The sequence below is a fragment of the Phoxinus phoxinus genome, assembly GCF_949152265.1.
Source record: "Phoxinus phoxinus genome assembly, chromosome: 24".
Lineage (NCBI taxonomy): Eukaryota > Metazoa > Chordata > Actinopteri > Cypriniformes > Leuciscidae > Phoxinus > Phoxinus phoxinus.
In genome coordinates, this window is record NC_136899.1 from 3,860,291 (window position 1) to 3,879,138 (window position 18,848).

Sequence of the window (18,848 nt, forward strand, 5' to 3'; positions counted from 1 at the left end):
TTGCTGTTGTGGTGACTGCTGGTTAAAAACCCTTTCTATGGAAGCTTGTTTCTGCCACGAAAAAAATTTTTTTTTTTGAAAAGATAATTGCAACTTTTTTTCTCAAGATTGCGAGATGTAAACTCACAATTGCAAGAGAAAAAAGTCGCAATTACCTTTTATTATTCTGTGGCGGAAACAAGCTTCCATATACATTTCTATCTAAGAGTAATATACAAGTAAATCTAAGAGTATATTTGAATCAATCATTGAGACTCAAAAACACAAAAAAAATTGCCCGGTAAAAGAACAAGAGCAAAAGAGCAAGACAGAACAAAAAGCACCAAAAGTGCGGTGGTATTACCGTGTTGTTTGTTTTGTTTTTACACCACTGTTCAGAAGTCTCCTCTGCTCACCTAGGCTGCATTTATTTGATCAAAAATTGTTTAGAAATATTGTGAAATATTTTTACTATTCAAAATTCAAAATGTATTCCTGTAATGGCAAAGCTGAATTTCCAGAAGCAATTATTATTTTTATAATATAGCCTACTTTAAAATGTTTAATCCAATTACTATTTTTTAAATAATTAAGCTTATTATTTAACATCAATTTTATCATATTGCTATTGTGCCGTTTAAAAAAAGCCACTCTGATGTTTTATAGTGATTTACCATGCTTTACCACTTCACATCATGCCTAAAAACTCAAAATCAACTAAAATCACTGTAACGCGTCCCAAAGAGGCTTATTTTCTTAACTAACCGCTCCAACTAAATATTGAGATTCACAATCTGAGATTTAAATGCATAATTGAGATTAATACATTTCTTGAGCTGCATATAGACACTAAAGTCACACACACTGATGCATCAGCACAGGAGGAAATATATCAAGCTGCCTGTCACATGGGAACGACCCATAACATCAGGAGAGACACCTGAGAGAGAGAGTGATCGGTCATTTGATGTAACACAGGACACTGCGGGATACTGAAGGTCATAGGGGGACAGTGTGTGTGTGTGTGTGTGTGAAGGCATGTATGCACCTCTATGATGACAGACAGCACCGGTTCACACATTGGTGCATTACAAGGATGTGTGAACCTTATACTTCACATGCAAACAACCACCTGAATGCACTTTCTCCCTGCAGTGCGACTGCCATTCTGACACGGTGTGTGTGTGTGTGTGTGTGTGTGTGTGTGTAAAACATGATGCACAAAAGCATGCATTTCTTTGCCATCGCTTGAAAAGCTCACACACTGTTGCGTGCGGTGCGGGTCCACGGGCGTCTCAGCATCATGCCTGTTCTGTATTCTCTCTAGAAGACTGCAGTGTTGCCATGTACGTTTGTCCTTGCGCCACAGCCCGCCCTCTTTCCCACCGCTCCGTCTCATTCCCTCGCAGTCTCTCTATCGCTCTCTCCTTCTCCGCGCTCGCTCTATCTTTGTCCTTAATCTAACAGAGCTTTTGTGACAGAAAATTGCTTTGTAAGAGAAACGGCAAAGTCACGGTGTGGGTGCGCGCATGATAACATGGGAACTTTTTTTTTCTTTCATCTCGCCATAAAAACATGCATTGCATTCACCTTTACATGTGTGTGTGTGTGTGTGTGTCTTGAACCGAGCAGAAAGTCAAAGTGATGAATTTAGCATTGGCCATGCTGGACATCTATCCTGTAGGAGCAGATGGCTAAACAAACAAACAAACGCACACACACGCACACAAACACACACTGGTTTCCATGTTTTATGGAGATTTTCCATAGACATAATGATTTTTATACTGTACAAACTGTAAATTCTATCCCCTAACCCATCACGGAAAACTTTCTGCATTTTTACATTTTCAAAACACTTTATTTAGTATGATTTATAAGCTTTTTTCCCATAAGGTCAAAATTTACTGGTATTACTATCCTTGTAGTGATATTTGGTCCCCATAACGTAGGAAGTACACACACACACACACACACACACAGCATTTTATTTTTGGGGCGTTTACTTTGCTATAGTTGTAAACCAAGTAACTATGACAAAATTTCCTTTGGGTATCCTCAAAAGTCAAATGTATTTATTAATAATTATATTATATTTTTATATATTATAAATAATTATATATTCTATAGTAGCGGCCAAAAGTGATAGTATGTCTTTAGGGAAATGCTTTGTTAACATTGTAAAGGTTTTGCTACGTTGAAGCTCTACAGCGTGTCCACCTGTCCAAGGTCATGCTTTAGTAAAAGAACGCGTGTGTGCGTGTGTGTGTGCGTGTGTGTGTGTGTGTGTGTTGCCCTTGTCCTGTCTCCCAGACACGGACACGTTGGGACAGTTCTGACTCAGCAAAACAAATAAATAAGCAAACTAAAAAATGGCCAGAGGGAAAGAAGAAGACAAATGATGTCAAAACTAAGAACTTATGACTAAACTAGTGATGATCAAATAGAAAACTGGTTAAAAGTCTAAATCGATCATCCAGCGAGTAACAGTTTTCTATGTGAATATATCTTAAAATGCAATTTATTCCTGTGATCAAAGCTGGATTTACAGCATCATTACTCCAGTCTTCAGTGTCACATGATCCTTCAGAAATCTGCTCAACATTTCTGATTATTATCAATGTTGAAATATTTTTTAGTAAATACCTTAAAGTACCGTGTGAATACTGCGGTACACTTACAAAAAAAGTCAAGATAAAATATTAATGACTACTTAAGGCTGAGGATAAAACTGCTCCTCAGAGACGGATGGAATTACTGCTGTCAATAATTAGAAAAGCGTTAGAGAACATTAAACCATGGCCATTACTTTATAGCTCAACTACATTTATCTGTTTATGCCAAGGACGAACTTCCAGCTTCCCAATCCACACGAGCCTCAACCGAAAAACAGGAAATCCGGTTAGACATTCCCAATATTCCACATCCCATTAATGATGGAACGTCCTCACGTGTGTGTGTGTGTGTGTGTTGAGCCAGACACCAGGGTCTGATGCTATTGCTCTGATGTGGCTCAGCAGGATATGATCTCATCACCACAGGAAGTTCCAATTATCACCGAGATGAAATTACCCAGCAGGTCTGATCTCGGGTTCCCTGTGGAACAGACATGAAACTAAAGAGATTGACTCGTTGACACACACACACACACACACACACACACCTGTGTCAGGGCAAACTGAAACCCTTTCTGTCGAATGTTTCGAAGCTCTGGCGCCAGTCACTCACACACTCAAGAGTCACAGTCTAGTACATGTGAGCACTTCTCCAATACAATACCAATACAAAAGTTACGCTTTAAAAAAAAAGGTTTTTGAAAGAAGTCTCATTTGCTCACCAGGGCTGCATTATTTGATCAAAATATAGTAAAAACAGTAACATTGACGATAAGAAGTGTTTTTCAAGCAGCAAATCATCATATTAAAATGATTTCTGAAGGATCATGTGACTGAAGACTGGCGTAAAGATGCTGAAAATTCAGCTTTGATCACAGGAATAAATTACATTTGACAAAATATTACAATAAAAAAATGTTATTTTAAATTTTCAAATTTATGAAAAAAAAAGTATCAAATAAATGCAGCCTTGGTGAGCAGAAAATACTTGAAAACATCATAATTAATCCAAGCTTAGTGTACATGCAGTGCGCAAGAAGACAAATAAACGCTTGAGTCTCCAGACCAGGATCACGGCGGTGCCCTTCGAGAACATCAGGAGGAATGTGGAGGGACAGCTGTGAAAACCGTCTGAGGGACATGACAGTATACTTGTCTTTGTCAATTAAGCAACCAGGAGCCCGAATGCAAGGCCCCTGGGAGACGCCAACTCCAAGACCGTCACATAAGAGCTGTTCATCTGCTCAGCCTTTCAAGCCATGTCAAGACTGCCAATAAAATATTCATGGCGCAGGACGCCAGTGTCTCTGAGCTCATGATGCTGGAAGCTGCTACAGGTCAAGCTCCTCTGGACCTTATGGAGAACATCATCTCACCGCAGGACTACAGGAGTTTACTGGATTGCAATTGAAAGAAAATGCAAAATGGGTTCTGGGAAATGAAGCGTTCTTCGACGTGACGCACAAAAGTTTATTAAATATGATGAAATATGCACTCCGTTCAAAAGCTTGGGGTCTGTTTTAACGAAAATAATGCTTATATTCAGCAAGTATGCATGAAATCAAGCATATTAGAATGACATTGAACATCTTACCAACCCCAACTGTACTGTAAATAGTCCCATTAAATGTACGGTGCAACAATTTATGCAAGTTTAATGCACAATTTACAAAGATATTAGTTCTGCTCATGTTTCATGAAAATGTATTTTACTCAAAATTCATAAAAAATAAAAATGTGCACGATACATTGATAAACTTATTAGATAATTTTCATAAAAACAAAGATACAATTTTTTTTAACCATTAATCAGTAAATCATTCATAAACTTTTCATACATGCACTGTTCCACTAAATTTATATAATCATTTTATGCACAATTTACTCTCAAATTAGTTCTGCTTGGCCAGTTCATTTTTAAACCCCAAACTTTTGAACGATAGTCAGTCTGTTTATCTGCACAATATCTTTAAACTTCAAGGCTTTAAAAACTTTTGTGTGTGTGTGTGAAAACATTCAAACAATGCTTTTTCAAGTCAACTTTCAAAGTTTCATTAAAAACTTCACACTTAAATTTCTTAAAATTTCTATTCATTTTAATTCTACTTCTTTAAATTCAGATTTTCATTAAAGTTTGCTAGCTCAACTCAAATTCCTGCAGAAACTCCTCTCTATTCCCACCATATTTCAGGAACACGGTTGAAATAAACCCTCATCACTGATATAGCCACTTAAGTCCTCTGCATTTGTGTTCATTAAATACGTCAAATCTACAGAAGTGTGATTGGCTCGAAAGATATTTCTCTGTCTCTCAGAGACGCACTGCTCTGAAAAGGCAAAAGAGAGTAACTATGCATTATGTCAAAATCGAGTTATGATAGTAAATGGGTCTTTTAAACTATGATCTGTCCTGTGACAGTTGGGTTTGGCTCCACTATACAGAGATTCAGAGAAAATGCAGTGTGAAATTGACATCAAATCAATCAAAATGAACTTTGAAACCACTTTTCTCTGTTAAAGTGTTTCTCTGTTACGGCATTCTGCCTCTGTAGGCCATGGCGTATATAAAACAGCACAACTCTGGAGTGAAGAAGCAGTAATGTTTGTTAATGACTTTGTTATATTGTCTGCTTTGAAAATATGAAAATAATATAGTCTGTAAACGATTTATTTATTGTTTGTTTTTGTATGATATAATTTTTTTTGATCTTGGGTCTCATTTGTGTTATGGTAACGGAGGTCTTTTATTTTGACGTTCACTCGCGTGAGCGGATATAACGCACGTATGCTCCAAACTTTTCAGTACGGAACGAGACCCAGATATACTATAATGAGATATACATGGTCATGGCGTCAAATATTTACGGTTTGTAAGGAGTTAAAAGGATTTAGCTCCTGGTTTAAATGGAGAACAAGCTCTTAAGTTGATTTTCAACGAGTCATGGTGGTGTAACGTCTAATGGCGTCCGACCAACAGTGATGACGGACATTCAAATAAAGTGTGGGAATCATCAGTCAAAGAGTCAAATCTTTCTTAAAGGTATAGCGGAGGATTTTTTTTTTCCGGGTGGGTAGCCTGGCTATACTATTGGTCCACCTAAGTGTCAATCATTCTGGTGATATGTTTACGTAAGGCCGTCGTACGTGCTCGTCCCTGTAGTTTTCACTTTCTGGTGTATTATGTGTGATGAGTTTCGGTTTCAGCCATTCCTTTGAAAATGGCTGAGGGTCGAAAGAGAAAAAATGTATACGAAGTGTATGATAATGTGGGGTTGGCTGTTTATTAATATCTTTTGAGGGGAAATGAGTTTTTGCTCTACAATGTATTTTCTTTTCTTTTATTTGATATATGTATTGTCCTATTGGTTTATTTGTCAATAAATCTCTTTTTTTGTGAGTACGTTGTAGTTAGTTTTTCTTTTGACCCCCCCCCCTGCTTGAAGGAATAGTTCCCTTGGTAACAATAGGCCCTATGCACAGCTGCACTACTTCCTGAACTTAAGCAGGGTCCTTTGTTTCCTGTCTGCCAGGATTGGCCAAACTGATTAATCCAGGTGTGTCTGATTATTGTTGTTGGTCAGACACACCTGGATTAATCAGTTTGGCCAATCCTGGCAGACAGGAAACAAAGGACCCTGCTTAAGTTCAGGAAGTAGTGCAGCTGTGCATAGGGCCTATAAGAAGAGAAAGGCCGCAGAATATAGAAACAAGACCAGAGTGATTTTGGGAGAATATTTCACACGCTGGCGTGCGCTTAAAGGAGAAATATGGAGAAATCCATTAAAAATCACTGCTAGTAAAAGTTTATGTAAGCTATGATTAGCGATGCTAGCCCTGGCACAATTCGGGAGCAAATAGAGTGTTGCGCATGTGCATTTTTAAAAAAATTGGAGAGGACGGGTCTTTTCTAAAATTAGGAAAGATCCTCCGCTATACCTTTAAGCCAGGCATCTACAATGTTACAATGCTACAATGACATGGATATTTGTAAAAAGCAAGTAAGAATGTCTTCTTTATTTCAAATAAATCAAATCATGCATCATTTTAAACCGTTATCTCACATTCTCACAAGTTTTCGTGCTCATGTATAGTTTTATTCAACTCAATTATGATTAAATTCAATTCGAGTGTATAGCCTTTTCACAACACATATTGTTTCAAAGCAGCTTTACAGAAAATTATTATGACTGACATTTATTAATACATGTAAGGTCAAATATGGTTTTATAGCAAAAGTTCAAAGCATTTTAGACTTAATTTTCTGAATAAAATGAGCAAAAAACAAAAAGTGTTAAAACAATTATCCCTGCTGTGCATAAGTGTGTGTTGAAGAAGTATGCAAGACTGTGAAGAGACAGTGTTTGTGTGTATTTGTGTTTAGAGGTGTGTATGTGTCAGCACAGCGCAGATTGCATTCATTCTCAAGGCAAAACACAGCGTTAAACTTGCCAATGTCACAAAAAGCTGAAGCCCGAAGCAGTGTGTTTAATACGACTGCTGTGCATGGGACTCAGGAACCCCGTGGATATGATCGGGCCCGACGGGAAGCGGTGTTTCGGGACCGGGCGTCCCAGAACTGTTGATGGAAGCAGACTCCGTGTCAAACACTTATATGTGAGACTGGTCTAGATTACAAGATAATTACAGCAACCTTTACTGTTAGACACGACCTTCATGTCTGGGGTGATGACATTGTCAAACACAAGCAACTGCAGGCGTTATGCAGGTTACCATGGTAAAAAGACAGTATAGTACATGTTACTGGACATCAGGTTAAAACGAGTTTTATTTCCTGAAAGGTAAACTTTAACTGGATGCATTTTGCGAAAGAACATTGTTTTGGTTGTGCTTGTGTGTGTGGATGAATATGATTATACTGCTCATTAAACATTCACTACTAGACTTCATAACAGATCTCAAATTTTGAGATCTTGAGCTTCAGCAAGAACCAATGAGGTTCATTCTCGTGTTACGCATCACGCTTGAGCTTCAGCAAGAACCAATGAGGTTCATTCTCATGTTACGCATCACGTTTGAGCTTCAGCAAGAACCAATCAGGTTCATTCTCGTGTTACGCATCACGTTTGAGCTTCAGCAAGAACCAATGAGGATCATTCTCGTGTTACGCATCACGCTTGAGCTTCAGCAAGAACCAATGAGGATCATTCTCGTGTTACGCATCACGTTTGAGCTTCAGCAAGAACCAATCAGGTTCATTCTCGTGTTACGCATCACGTTTGAGCTTCAGCAAGAACCAATCAGGATCATTCTCATGTTACGCATCACATTTGAGCTTCAGCAAGAACCAATGAGGTTCATTCTCGTGTTACGCATCATGCTTGAGCTTCAGCAAGAACCAATGAGGTTCATTCTCGTGTTACGCATCACGTTTGAGCTTCAGCAAGAACCAATGAGGATCATTCTCGTGTTACGCATCACGCTTGAGCTTCAGCAAGAACCAATGAGGTTCATTCTTGTGTTATCTATCTATCTATCTATCTATCTATCTATCTATCTATCTATCTATCTATCTATCTATCTATCTGTCTGTCTGTCTGTCTGTCTGTCTGTCTATCTATCTATCTATCTATTGGTCTGTCTGTCTGTCTGTCTGTCTATCTATCTATCTATCTATCTATCAACCTGTCTGTCTGTCTGTCTGTCTGTCTGTCTGTCTATCTATCTATCTATCTATCTATCATCATCTGTAAGTGTGCCAACAATGTGTCCTATATATGGGAGACAGATGACAAACAGGTGCTCAGTAAGTCTTCTTAAATCTCTGCTCCTTCTCAAGCAATATGTCACTTGAAATCAAGCCACAAGCATCACGTGATTTGTTTCTACCTTTTCCACACATGCTGCCTGAGATCTGTGTTTATGTTGCCGTAGTAATAACTCCATGACACTCATTACATTACTGTAGAAATAACCGTTTCTCCCTCTGTACATCACAGCTGAAGCAGAAAAGTATTTGGCCATTTAAGCCACACTTTAAACTGAATGTCAGTGCATTAGATAATAAAATCACAGAGCAAATGACATGTGCTGTACAAGCTTTTCTCTTCACAAACTGTTCTCTAATGCAATGGCATTCACACATGGAATTGTGTCTTAAAGGGAAAGTTCACCCAAAATGTAATTCTTTAAACAAAAGATGATTTTTGGAAGAATGCGTTTGTCCATACAATGAACTTCACTCACTGTGCTTTCAATAAAACAAAACCATCGCAAAAAATGACCACAGAAAGGATGCCAACAAATGCTGAAATTAGTCCTAAACATCAAATGTAAATATTAATGAGATAAGTATTGATCTCTGCATGAGCATTTAGGATGCATACAGGATTCGTTCTCAATAACCTTCAGAAGTGTTCAGTGCAACTGAACAGTATTACTTGCAGTGCAGTGACAGTCAGTGTGTGTGTGTGTGTGTGTGTGTGTGTGTGTGTGTGTTGATCGGATGCCTTCAGAGAGACAAAGACTCGAGCGATCGATAAACGATCAGTCAATAGTCCACAGAGAGTAAGGAAGAAGGGCGTCCGGTGCCTTTAGTCATAATTGAAGATGTTAAAATGAGTCCATAATGCATTCCTCTCGTTTCCAGCCACTCCCCCTCTCAAACACACATCTCCCTCCCTCCATCTCTCACAGCTCGGCTTCCTCCATCTCTGTTTCCCAACATATTCCTTACATCTGACCCGCTCTCGCTCATGCTTTGCTCTAGTGCACAGCTCAGGCTGCGTGGAGAGCAGGATTGCAGCAGTGTTGCACGCCAGCGTGTGAGTGTGTGTGTGTGTTGGACTCTCAGAGAGGACTGATGTTGGTATGAAAAACATGAAGATTATCGCTCAGCTCATAAATGTTTCACACTTCACCCGCATGATGAATCTATAGCGAGTGGCTTTAAATCACGCCTGCAATATCTTTTCTTTCCCCTCTCTCGTTCACCTTCCACTGTCCGTCCTCTTTGTCTCGTCTAGTCCTGGCAGATTGGAGATCACTGGAGTGTTACTGTAGGCTACGGATCGGCGTCGTCTACTAATGCACGACCGGAGAGAAACAGCACTGTGACACCACTCAAATGCTTTGTGAGAAACCATGTTCTCGTTTTTTCAAAGCGTTTGGAAAATTTTGCATAACTATGTTCAAATAAATAAGCGTTACTCGTAAAACATAAGCAGAATCAATTTCTGTGTAAAAATCGTTATGTAAATTTCTGCATTCAATTCAATTTAAACAGTACAAAGTAGGATGGATTTATCAAGAAATGTGTTCTCCTTTAATTATGAATAATGTCCAAAAACTGTAAAATAGTGTTGATTTAAATCAGCCGTCACTAAATTGTATTACTTCAGCTGATATTTAGTCATACTTTTTTTTGGTGAATTTTGAGGAAATATAGTGAGTAAACTATTGCATTCAATTCAATGCAACAATTTATATATGAATACATTTATGAATGATTCACTCAGAAATGTGACATTCTTGTTTTTATAAGCAAGGCCCGATAAGTGTGTAGTGCACATTTTCTTTTTTTTAAGCACTTATGTTCACCAAGGCTGCATTTGATCAAAAATACAACACAATCTGTAATATTGTGAAATATCATTTTAATTTAAAAGGACTCTTTTCTATCTGAATATATTAAAAAATATAATTGACTGTATTTCTGTGATCAAATCTGAATTTTCAGCATCATTACTCCAGTCTTCAGTGTCACATGATCCTTCAGAAATCATTATTATCATATGATAATTTGATGCTCAAGACACATTTCTTATTATGATCAGTGTTGAAAACAGTTGACACGTTTTTTTCCAGAACTCTTTGAAAAAAAAAAAAAATATATATATATATATATATATTTTGTCACATTATATACATTTACTGATCAATTCAAATCAATGCATCCTTGCTGAATAAAAGTATTACTTTCAGGGGAAAAAAAGATGCCAAAATTTAGATTGGTAGTAAATTATTCCATATATCTCCACTACATCTGCCATCAGTCTCCTTGCTCTAGACATCAGTCAGCACTGGACATTAAAAACCTTTATCGTTCGACCACTAATTGATTGTGTTTACCATACGCAAACATGCATGTTAATGCTTGCATGTGCTCAGCAACAACTATACAGTAAAGCCCGGCTGACAACAAGGTGAATGAACCGTGGCAAATATTGACCAGCGAGTGACATTTGGACAATGAGGATGCATTTCTCAGGTATCAGTCTAAATCCATCTGTAAGCGCACAAACACACAGCGCTTGTGCACGTCTCATCTGTGTATAAGTGGACGATACTTTTAAGCACTTCCCTAAAAATGAACACGGTAAAGTCATTATATCTAGTTTCATATAGTACCTCTATGACAATGTGTCGAAAAGCTTTTGAATTGTACAGCCATACATCTCAATTTCATCTAAAATCATAAAAGATATGTGATAAACACCAAACCTGCTGATAAAACAACTTTAAAAAGCATATAAGTGAGTCACCATTGACCAATGCACACAGATTTTCTCCATACACACAACCTCAATTCACTTCCTCGGCTGAACCTGATACATCCACACACACCAACAGTGTATGCACACACTGGGGCATTTGTTTTCAAATATTTGACTATGCCTCTGAGCCACAATATGAGTGATAGTCTATCATATTCGTGCAATATCAATCAAATGCACCCTGTCTCTGCAGCGGCCAGCGCTTGTCCTGTATCAGCAGTTACAATCGCATCAGATTCAACGTTACTCGCTCGGAAAACACAGGAAAATGACCACGGATGCGATTAAGAAACAAGCGTCTGCGTTTCCTGCGTCGGGCATCAGAAGCATAAAAGATTCATAAGAGCTGTGGGTTTATGGGCTATATGCAGTGATGGTGGCTGCTACTGTACGGTGCAACACTTTAAAACTGCAGATGAATGTAAGAGGGGCTCTGCATGATAGTGCACGATAACATGCAATTACACACAGAAATATGAGTATGGTGATGCAATGTGTGATTCTGGGGGAATATACAGTTCATTTTCACAGGCGTATAACTGCACACTTCAAAACTCATTTAACCAGCTTGGGTCAACTCCTGAAATCATGCAACTTTCTCCAGTCTAATGATGATGATGATGGAGGAGGAACTGCAAACACACACGTTACTGCACGCTTCCTCATTTAGCGGATGCTTAGTGACCTCAGGTAAATGTCTTGATCAACACTTTCAAGCACATTTTGACATGAAAATATTTCAGCCTTTCTACTTTACAACGTCGTGTTCAATTCAATATTTTAATTGCCATTTTACAAGCAATTTCTGAGTGAAAATTGTTTCGGTGAAGGACAGTTCATGATCCCACAACTTTACCTTTACTCAATTACCAGTTCAGATCTTTAACTACTCCAGAATTAACAATTACTTACTAATTAGCCATTATCTGACGCTTGTATCCAAAGCCACTTACTATAAAAAATCACTTACTGTACACTCATGATGTATCTTTGCTTAATGGCACGAGATACTTCAACTCTCACGGGGTTTGAACCTACAAACATTCAGTTACCAACCCACTAGGCTGCATCATCTTAAAGTATGTTAATAAACTACAAATGTTCCCTAAATATCCACACTCACCAATGTGTATATGAGTAACCATAGCATCCAGATTTACTAATTAAGTGAAAACAAGCATAAAGGCGCAACGATCTCCCATTAAAGTTTAGTTAAATACAATGAAGTATTTAGCATCCCTTGTGAAGGAATAAGAGTGCACAGATTTCTTAATTACTCATTTAGTTGACGCCTTCATCAGAAGTGACTAATTACTGGTTCAATCCCTCTGGAGTAACCTGAGGTTAGGCGTCTTATTCAAGGGCACAATGATATCTGATCAACGCTTATGCCGCTTGAACTTTCAGTTTCAACATGTCCGACCTTTATTAAACTATGCAAGTTAGTTCAGAGGGTTAGCAGAAGTATATACTAAGGATTTGTCTATTGATAAAGGAGGGCTAAAAAAGTGAACACTCGCACATAAAGCGAGTTTTTACAGAGATTAACAATTATGCTTCCTCAAAGAACCTTTCAGAAAAAAGTTTTTAAAATACTTTTTTCTTAGTGTGAAGAACATTTTATGCAGTGCAAATTTTAAAGGTTCAATAACCTTTATTTTTGCACTTGCAAAGGGGGTGTTAAAGCGATGCAATAGAACCATTTAGGTTCCCAAAAGAATCAAACGTTCTTAAAAAGAACCATTTTATCTTATAGTTTAAAGAATATTTTAATAACCCAAGTAACTTATAAAGAACCACTAAAGAAGAAGAGTGTACATTTTCTAAATGCTCAAACTCAAGGGCACACTGCACGAACCCTTCTGGTATTGGAACCTAAAACCTTCAGTTACCGACCAAACTAGTTCATGCATACAATATTTTGGGTCTTCAAAGAGCATTGGATGTACTAATCAGATTCTAAGTTCATGGATTCGACAACATTTCAGCCCACCAGCACCATGAGTTAACCGAGTTAACGGAGCTGTCCATGCGTAAAGAGGTGCTGAACACTCACCCGCGCGTATTTGGATGAATAAGGGTCCTCGAAGAGCGCCCAGATCCGGGGTCGCCACACGCGCCACCAGCCCGCTTTCCTGTGGTCCTCCTGCAGGCAGAGCCGCTTCAGGTCTCCGTCCCCCGCGAGCGCAGGGTCATCGTCCGGGATCTCCGGCTCGGGATTCTCAAAGCTGTCCAGCGCCTCCTCCGCGTCCCGGTGCTGCCGGTAGTTCATCCAGCAACACGCCTCCACGTCGGTCTCATCGATGCCCCAGAAGGCGAGCTCCTCCTCGAACAGCGGGCCGCACACGTCGTTAGGGCAGTGCAACTTGCCCGTCCGGTAGTAGTTGAGGATGAACGAGAAGACGGACGGGTGCCTGTCGAAGAAGAACTCGTCTGACTTCGCGTCGTAGTCGAAGTTGCTGAAGGCGTCCGGCTCAGTGAGCCACGACAGGCGCGTCCCGGGAAGCGTCTTCAGCGTGCTCCGGTACGTCTCGTGCCTCACGCCGCCGCAGTTGATGACGATTTTCTCGCTTTCCGACGGGCAAGTCATGTCGGCGCTGTAACATGCTTTGTTGGACGACTTGTTCCCACCCTTGCGCCCTTTGAATGAGGAGACACACACCGAACTGAGCATAGGGGAGGGAGAGGAGGAGAAAAAACGGAGAGGGGAGGAGAGAAGAGCGGTCTGTGGGGGGGCAGGAGGGAGGGAGGAGGGAGAGAAAGAGGGAAGATGTTTAGTAAAGGTATAAGGAAGGGATCTGCACATCATACGGGGGTCCCGCTATTGATATGCCAAAAATACTGCAGTGACATGAAGGTTGCCATGTGACCTTGTGTGGGTTTTTTTCGGGAAAAGTTGCTTCATGTGTGCGCGTAATTGACGCATGACTTTATGGCATCAATATTTAAAAAATGCATGCATGCCACTATTAAAAATAGAGATTCCAGAATGGAATTTTTGGTTCCCCAAAGAACCTTTAAGTGAACAGATCCAAAAAGAACCACTATTAAGAATCATTCGTGCAATGGAAAGGATCCATTGATGTTAAAGATTCGTTATGGAACCATATGTCAATAAAGGACATTTATTTTTTAAGAGTGTAGCTCATGCACAGTAACTGGTCTCCATTTAAAATCACCTTCTTCCTTCAAATATTACAATTGCATGCCAGTCTCTGAATTAATAATAGGTTACAAAAGCATAATGCTGTTTAAAAGAGTTGTAGAGTTTAGCATCTCACACTGCAGGACTTCCCAAGAGTATTTCATGTAAACTGATCAACTACACACTTATCTGTAAGACACTAAAAATGATGAAAGCACACCGAATAAGAATCGTACAGAAACATTCCGTACAATACAAAGGGCTTTGATGCCGTTTGAACACACAGGACACATTAAACAACAGGATCATAAAAACAATTGTCCCTTAGCACAAGTTATCCACAATGAGATTTACATTTATTCATCTAGAGGACGCTTTTATCTAATGCAACTCGCAAATGACAAATGCAAACAGAAAACAATAGCTAAACAACAGGATAGAATTTTTCTCTCTCAATACTTCAGTAATCAAATGTAAAGCATGATAAAAAGGTCATTTTAGTATACCAAAAGTCATTAATGCATGAAATATTTCATATATAATTGAATGCAATGCATGCATGTGGACTACAGATACTGTCTGTCAATCCATCATTCATGCGTATTGCTTTCAGACATCCTTTGGCCCGCCGCTCTCAAAGCTACGCCACCGCTAGACGCAACCGAGGGCGAGAGACTATTGCGACTGATCAGAATTCTCTGTCTCTCTTTCCCTCCGTCTCTCTATCTCTTTAAATGAAGCAGCTAATAAGTCAAGAGCTTCACTGCAGCTTCATTGCATGGAGGGAGCGAGAGAGAAAGAGAGACAGAGGGAGATAGAAAGGTGCTCATTATGCACACACAGCAGTACAGCACTGTAGCCGAGCGTCACCGAGCAGGAGGGGGTGTGAGCGAGAGAGAGGGAGAGCGGGCGAGAGAGGTTTGGAGAGAACAGTGCAGTTTTGCTGCAGTAAAAGCCTGACTTTGTGCATCTCCCTCTTCTTCCCCTCTATTCGTGTAGTAAAGAGCCCTCTTCGAAATGGTTGATTTACTTGCTTTTAAAGTATTCATTCCATTTTGCTCTCTTTCTCTTCCTATCCCATCTCTGTTTGCCCCCCCCCCCTTACCTTTCTCCTCCTCTCCTCCACCCCCCCCCCCCATCCCCCCATCCCATGCTCTCCAAATCCGCATTAAGGAATCACAATTCACTGAGAACGACTCTGGAGTCCAGCATCACTTACTTTTCTCTTTTCTACTACATCACCTCCTTTCAGCTGATCCCTTCTTCATTTCATTTCACAAGCACTTTCTCCTTCTTCCATTACTCTTTCCGCCTCTTTTTATCTTTTTTTCTTCCATTCTGTCTATTTAATCGCACTTTTCGGCAGCTGGAAACTCAACTCCTTAGTCACTCTCCATTCTGTCCATTCAAATTCTTTTAGGCATTCTGGTGAAAGTTAGTCAACTCTCGCAGAAATGCATTTAAACCAGCAAGAGGGATCTAGAGAAGAAAGTGAAGAAAGAAGACGGAAATATTCAAGGTAAGACTATTTACTTCTGATAGCGGATGTGTGCGGTTTATGTTAGTGTAGAATATATATAAGGTTGTGGTAATTTTATCATAGAAGTAAGTGCATTAAGTTATAACTTGTTTTTAAACTTTAAATACACTAAGTAAATGTAAAGTAAAACAAAACACATTTTACAAGAAAATACTATTTCAGTGTTTCTGCTTCAAAATGTTACATTTAATTCAATGTGTTACTTGCTGCTTCTGTGTAATTATCTGTGAAATTTACTAGCAATTTCTGGGATAAATTTGTTTCAAAAGGATCTTTAATTGTTTGAAACCCTGACAGTGATTGACTTAAAACTACATGAGCACCAGAAGTTAAAATACTGTACTTGTGCTTGCAAAAAAACATGATTTTGTATATCATATTGATTTTGTTGCATAGACACAGAGCTTTCAGATTAAAATAGTGAGTTACAAGCTGTCCAGGTGCATAGTTATTAGTCAGAGAGCATGTTAATGGAATAATGTGTTACTTAAATGATCCCAGAGGAGGGATTGTTAAAGAAAACAATTAAAAAAGTGAGATAATCGACTGCACAGATGGAGGAAAAGTGAAAAAAGCTGGCATAGAGGTCGAGGGGAAAGATATTAGAGCAAAAATGAAGAAAAACAGAAGCTTTTGTTGAAGAAAAAATAAATGCCGACTCAGAAGTTTGAGGAGGGCTGATATCAGCACCTCGGACAGCAGCAGGACTGCGGCGTCAGAGAGAGGGAACTACACAAACATAGGAGAGAGAGAGGATGTGGAAGGAGTTACGGCTGAGAAAACGTACGGATTGGGACCAGTAAGGTACTTTCAAACTATGCACTCAAAATATGCATTAAAAAAAGCATAAAATACTATTTATTAGAATCAATTACAGTTTGGTAGATTAAGTTAATATTAGGGAAAATATTAAGAAATGTTGATTACATGATGAGGAATATATGTGTAGATGACTAAAAAAGAATATGCAAAAGTTTCAATGACTAAAAACGTAATCCCTTGCTGAAGCACTGAAGGATTGAGAGGGTTAATATTGACTGTATGTGTGTGTGTGTGTGTGTGTGTGTGTGTGTGTGTGTGTGCGTGTGCGCAAGGCAGGCACCAGAACTGAGCTCGGCAGCAGTGGTGACGTTTTATTTCATTTATTTATTTATAAAAAAAAATTTGGGAGGGAGAGGGAGAGGGGGTCACAAAGAGAAGGTGAGAAAAACAAGCAGATAAAAGAGAAGTAGGCAAGACAAAAAGAAGAAGAGGGTTTAGAGATCATGCGAGCGGCGTGAGAAATCCTGAAACACAGGGTGAGGGAGACGAGGTATAATTACCCAGCGCATTCACCCTCTCCAGTGTGTGTGTGCGCGTGTGTGTGTGTGTGTGTGAAGGCATGTGACAGAATCTGCGCAATATAAGACAACACAGTGAGAAGTAAAAATGCAGTTGGCACTGAAGAGGAAATGGAAGCTGAAGGAGAGAAGGAGAGGGTGAGCAGTGGAGGACTGCAGTGACGCTAATATACATTAGCAGTAACACTGCAGCTAGAGGGGGAGGGAGAGAAGAACAGATCAGGAGAGACCAGCACCAACAGAGAGAGAGGGGGGAGGGGACGAGAGAGAGAGAGGGAGGGAGGGAGAGAGAGAGAGAGAGAGAGAGAGAGAGAGAGAGAGAGAGAGAGAGAGAGAGAGAGAGAGAGAGAGAGAGAGAGAGAGAGAGAGAATTTAAAAGACTGGAGAGAGTTAGTGACTTACGTTCCTGTACTTGGGAAAAAAATGGAAAGCCTGCTCATGAAAGAGAGCGAGAGATGGGAAGGGGGGCTGGAAAAGAAGGAACACAAGCAAATGAAAAGAAAAAATGCAGGAGATGTGAAGATGAAAAAGAAAAAAGCCAATCGTTGTCATGCGTTCGACAAGTAAGAGTCGATCTTAGGCATAAAACCTGAAAACTTAAAGGTTAATAAGGTCCTATTATCCAGCCTAATATGAAAAAACAACTATTAGTAAATCAATTGCACACACACACACACACACACACACACACACTGTGAATCTGTGCTGCTTTTAAAACATTGCTCTGTTTATTTGATCATCACAACCAGCCCTACACAGCAACACTGACTCGACCAATGGAGTGAGTTTGGGGAGGAGTGTCCCGTTTCTGACCAATGGCAGACAGGGGGCGTGTCATGGGCTGTTCCGAATAGAATACTGCGCAGTCTATTATTGCATATTATGACTGAAACAGTCTATACATGCATTAATCAGAATAAACAATTATTTCATCAATACAGTTAATTAGCATAACTGTCGGCTGTTTGTTGCCAAGCAATGTATCATCAACTCGCTATATTATAGTCACAGGCATGCGTTTATTGTTAGGGGCGTGGTTTAAAACAGTTTCAAACATCCAATCAGAATGTTGAGTCAGAACTATCTATCTAATTAAGAACAGAAGATTACAAAAATGAACCTGAGAAATTAAAATAGCCATTAAAAATAATAAATAATAAAAATAGTACCCTGCTGCATCATTTACTTTCCCTCATGTTGTTCCAAACCTGTATTACTTTCTTCTGTGGAGCATGAGAGGAGATATTTGGAAGAATGTTGGTAAACCGTTTTGGTTCCCATTGACTCGCATTGTATTTTTGTTCATGCAAAGTCAACAAGAACCAAAACTGTTTGGTTACCAGCATAAGTTCACAGAAGAAAAAGTCATACTGGTTTGGGTAAGTGAGGGTAAGTGAATAATGACTATTAATTTTTTTGGATGGACTATCCCTATAAAGCAGCTGGTTTGAGTTGGTCTCCCTAGCCGGACCAGCTGAAAACTGGCCAAAACCTCTTTAAAACCACCAATAGAGGAGCACGGCCAGACTGGGAGACCAGCAAAACAATTTAAGCCGGTTAAAGATGTTTTCTTTTTTCAGCAGGAAAGGGTACATAAAGGACAAAATGCAAAAAAAGAATGAGTGAACAGCAAGATAATATACCTTAAGCCACGGTCACACTAGACTTTGAGCATGCGAAAGTTCTTCGGACTCTGCAACGGTCATGAGATGACGT

The 18,848-nt window shown here is 39.4% G+C and overlaps 1 protein-coding gene across 2 annotated transcripts in view; it reads right to left on the reverse strand.

The window, feature by feature from the left end:
- The window catches only part of kcnc3b (potassium voltage-gated channel, Shaw-related subfamily, member 3b), a 61,831-nt gene that overhangs the window by 36,912 nt on the left and 6,071 nt on the right, over nucleotides 1-18,848 (reverse strand). For both annotated transcript variants that reach the window (XM_079600993.1, XM_079600992.1), the window contains exon 2: nucleotides 13,164-13,832. In XM_079600993.1, coding sequence (XP_079457119.1) covers nucleotides 13,164-13,781 — 618 coding nt within the window. In that variant the 5' untranslated portion in view covers nucleotides 13,782-13,832. The remainder of the gene's footprint in view (nucleotides 1-13,163; nucleotides 13,833-18,848) is intronic.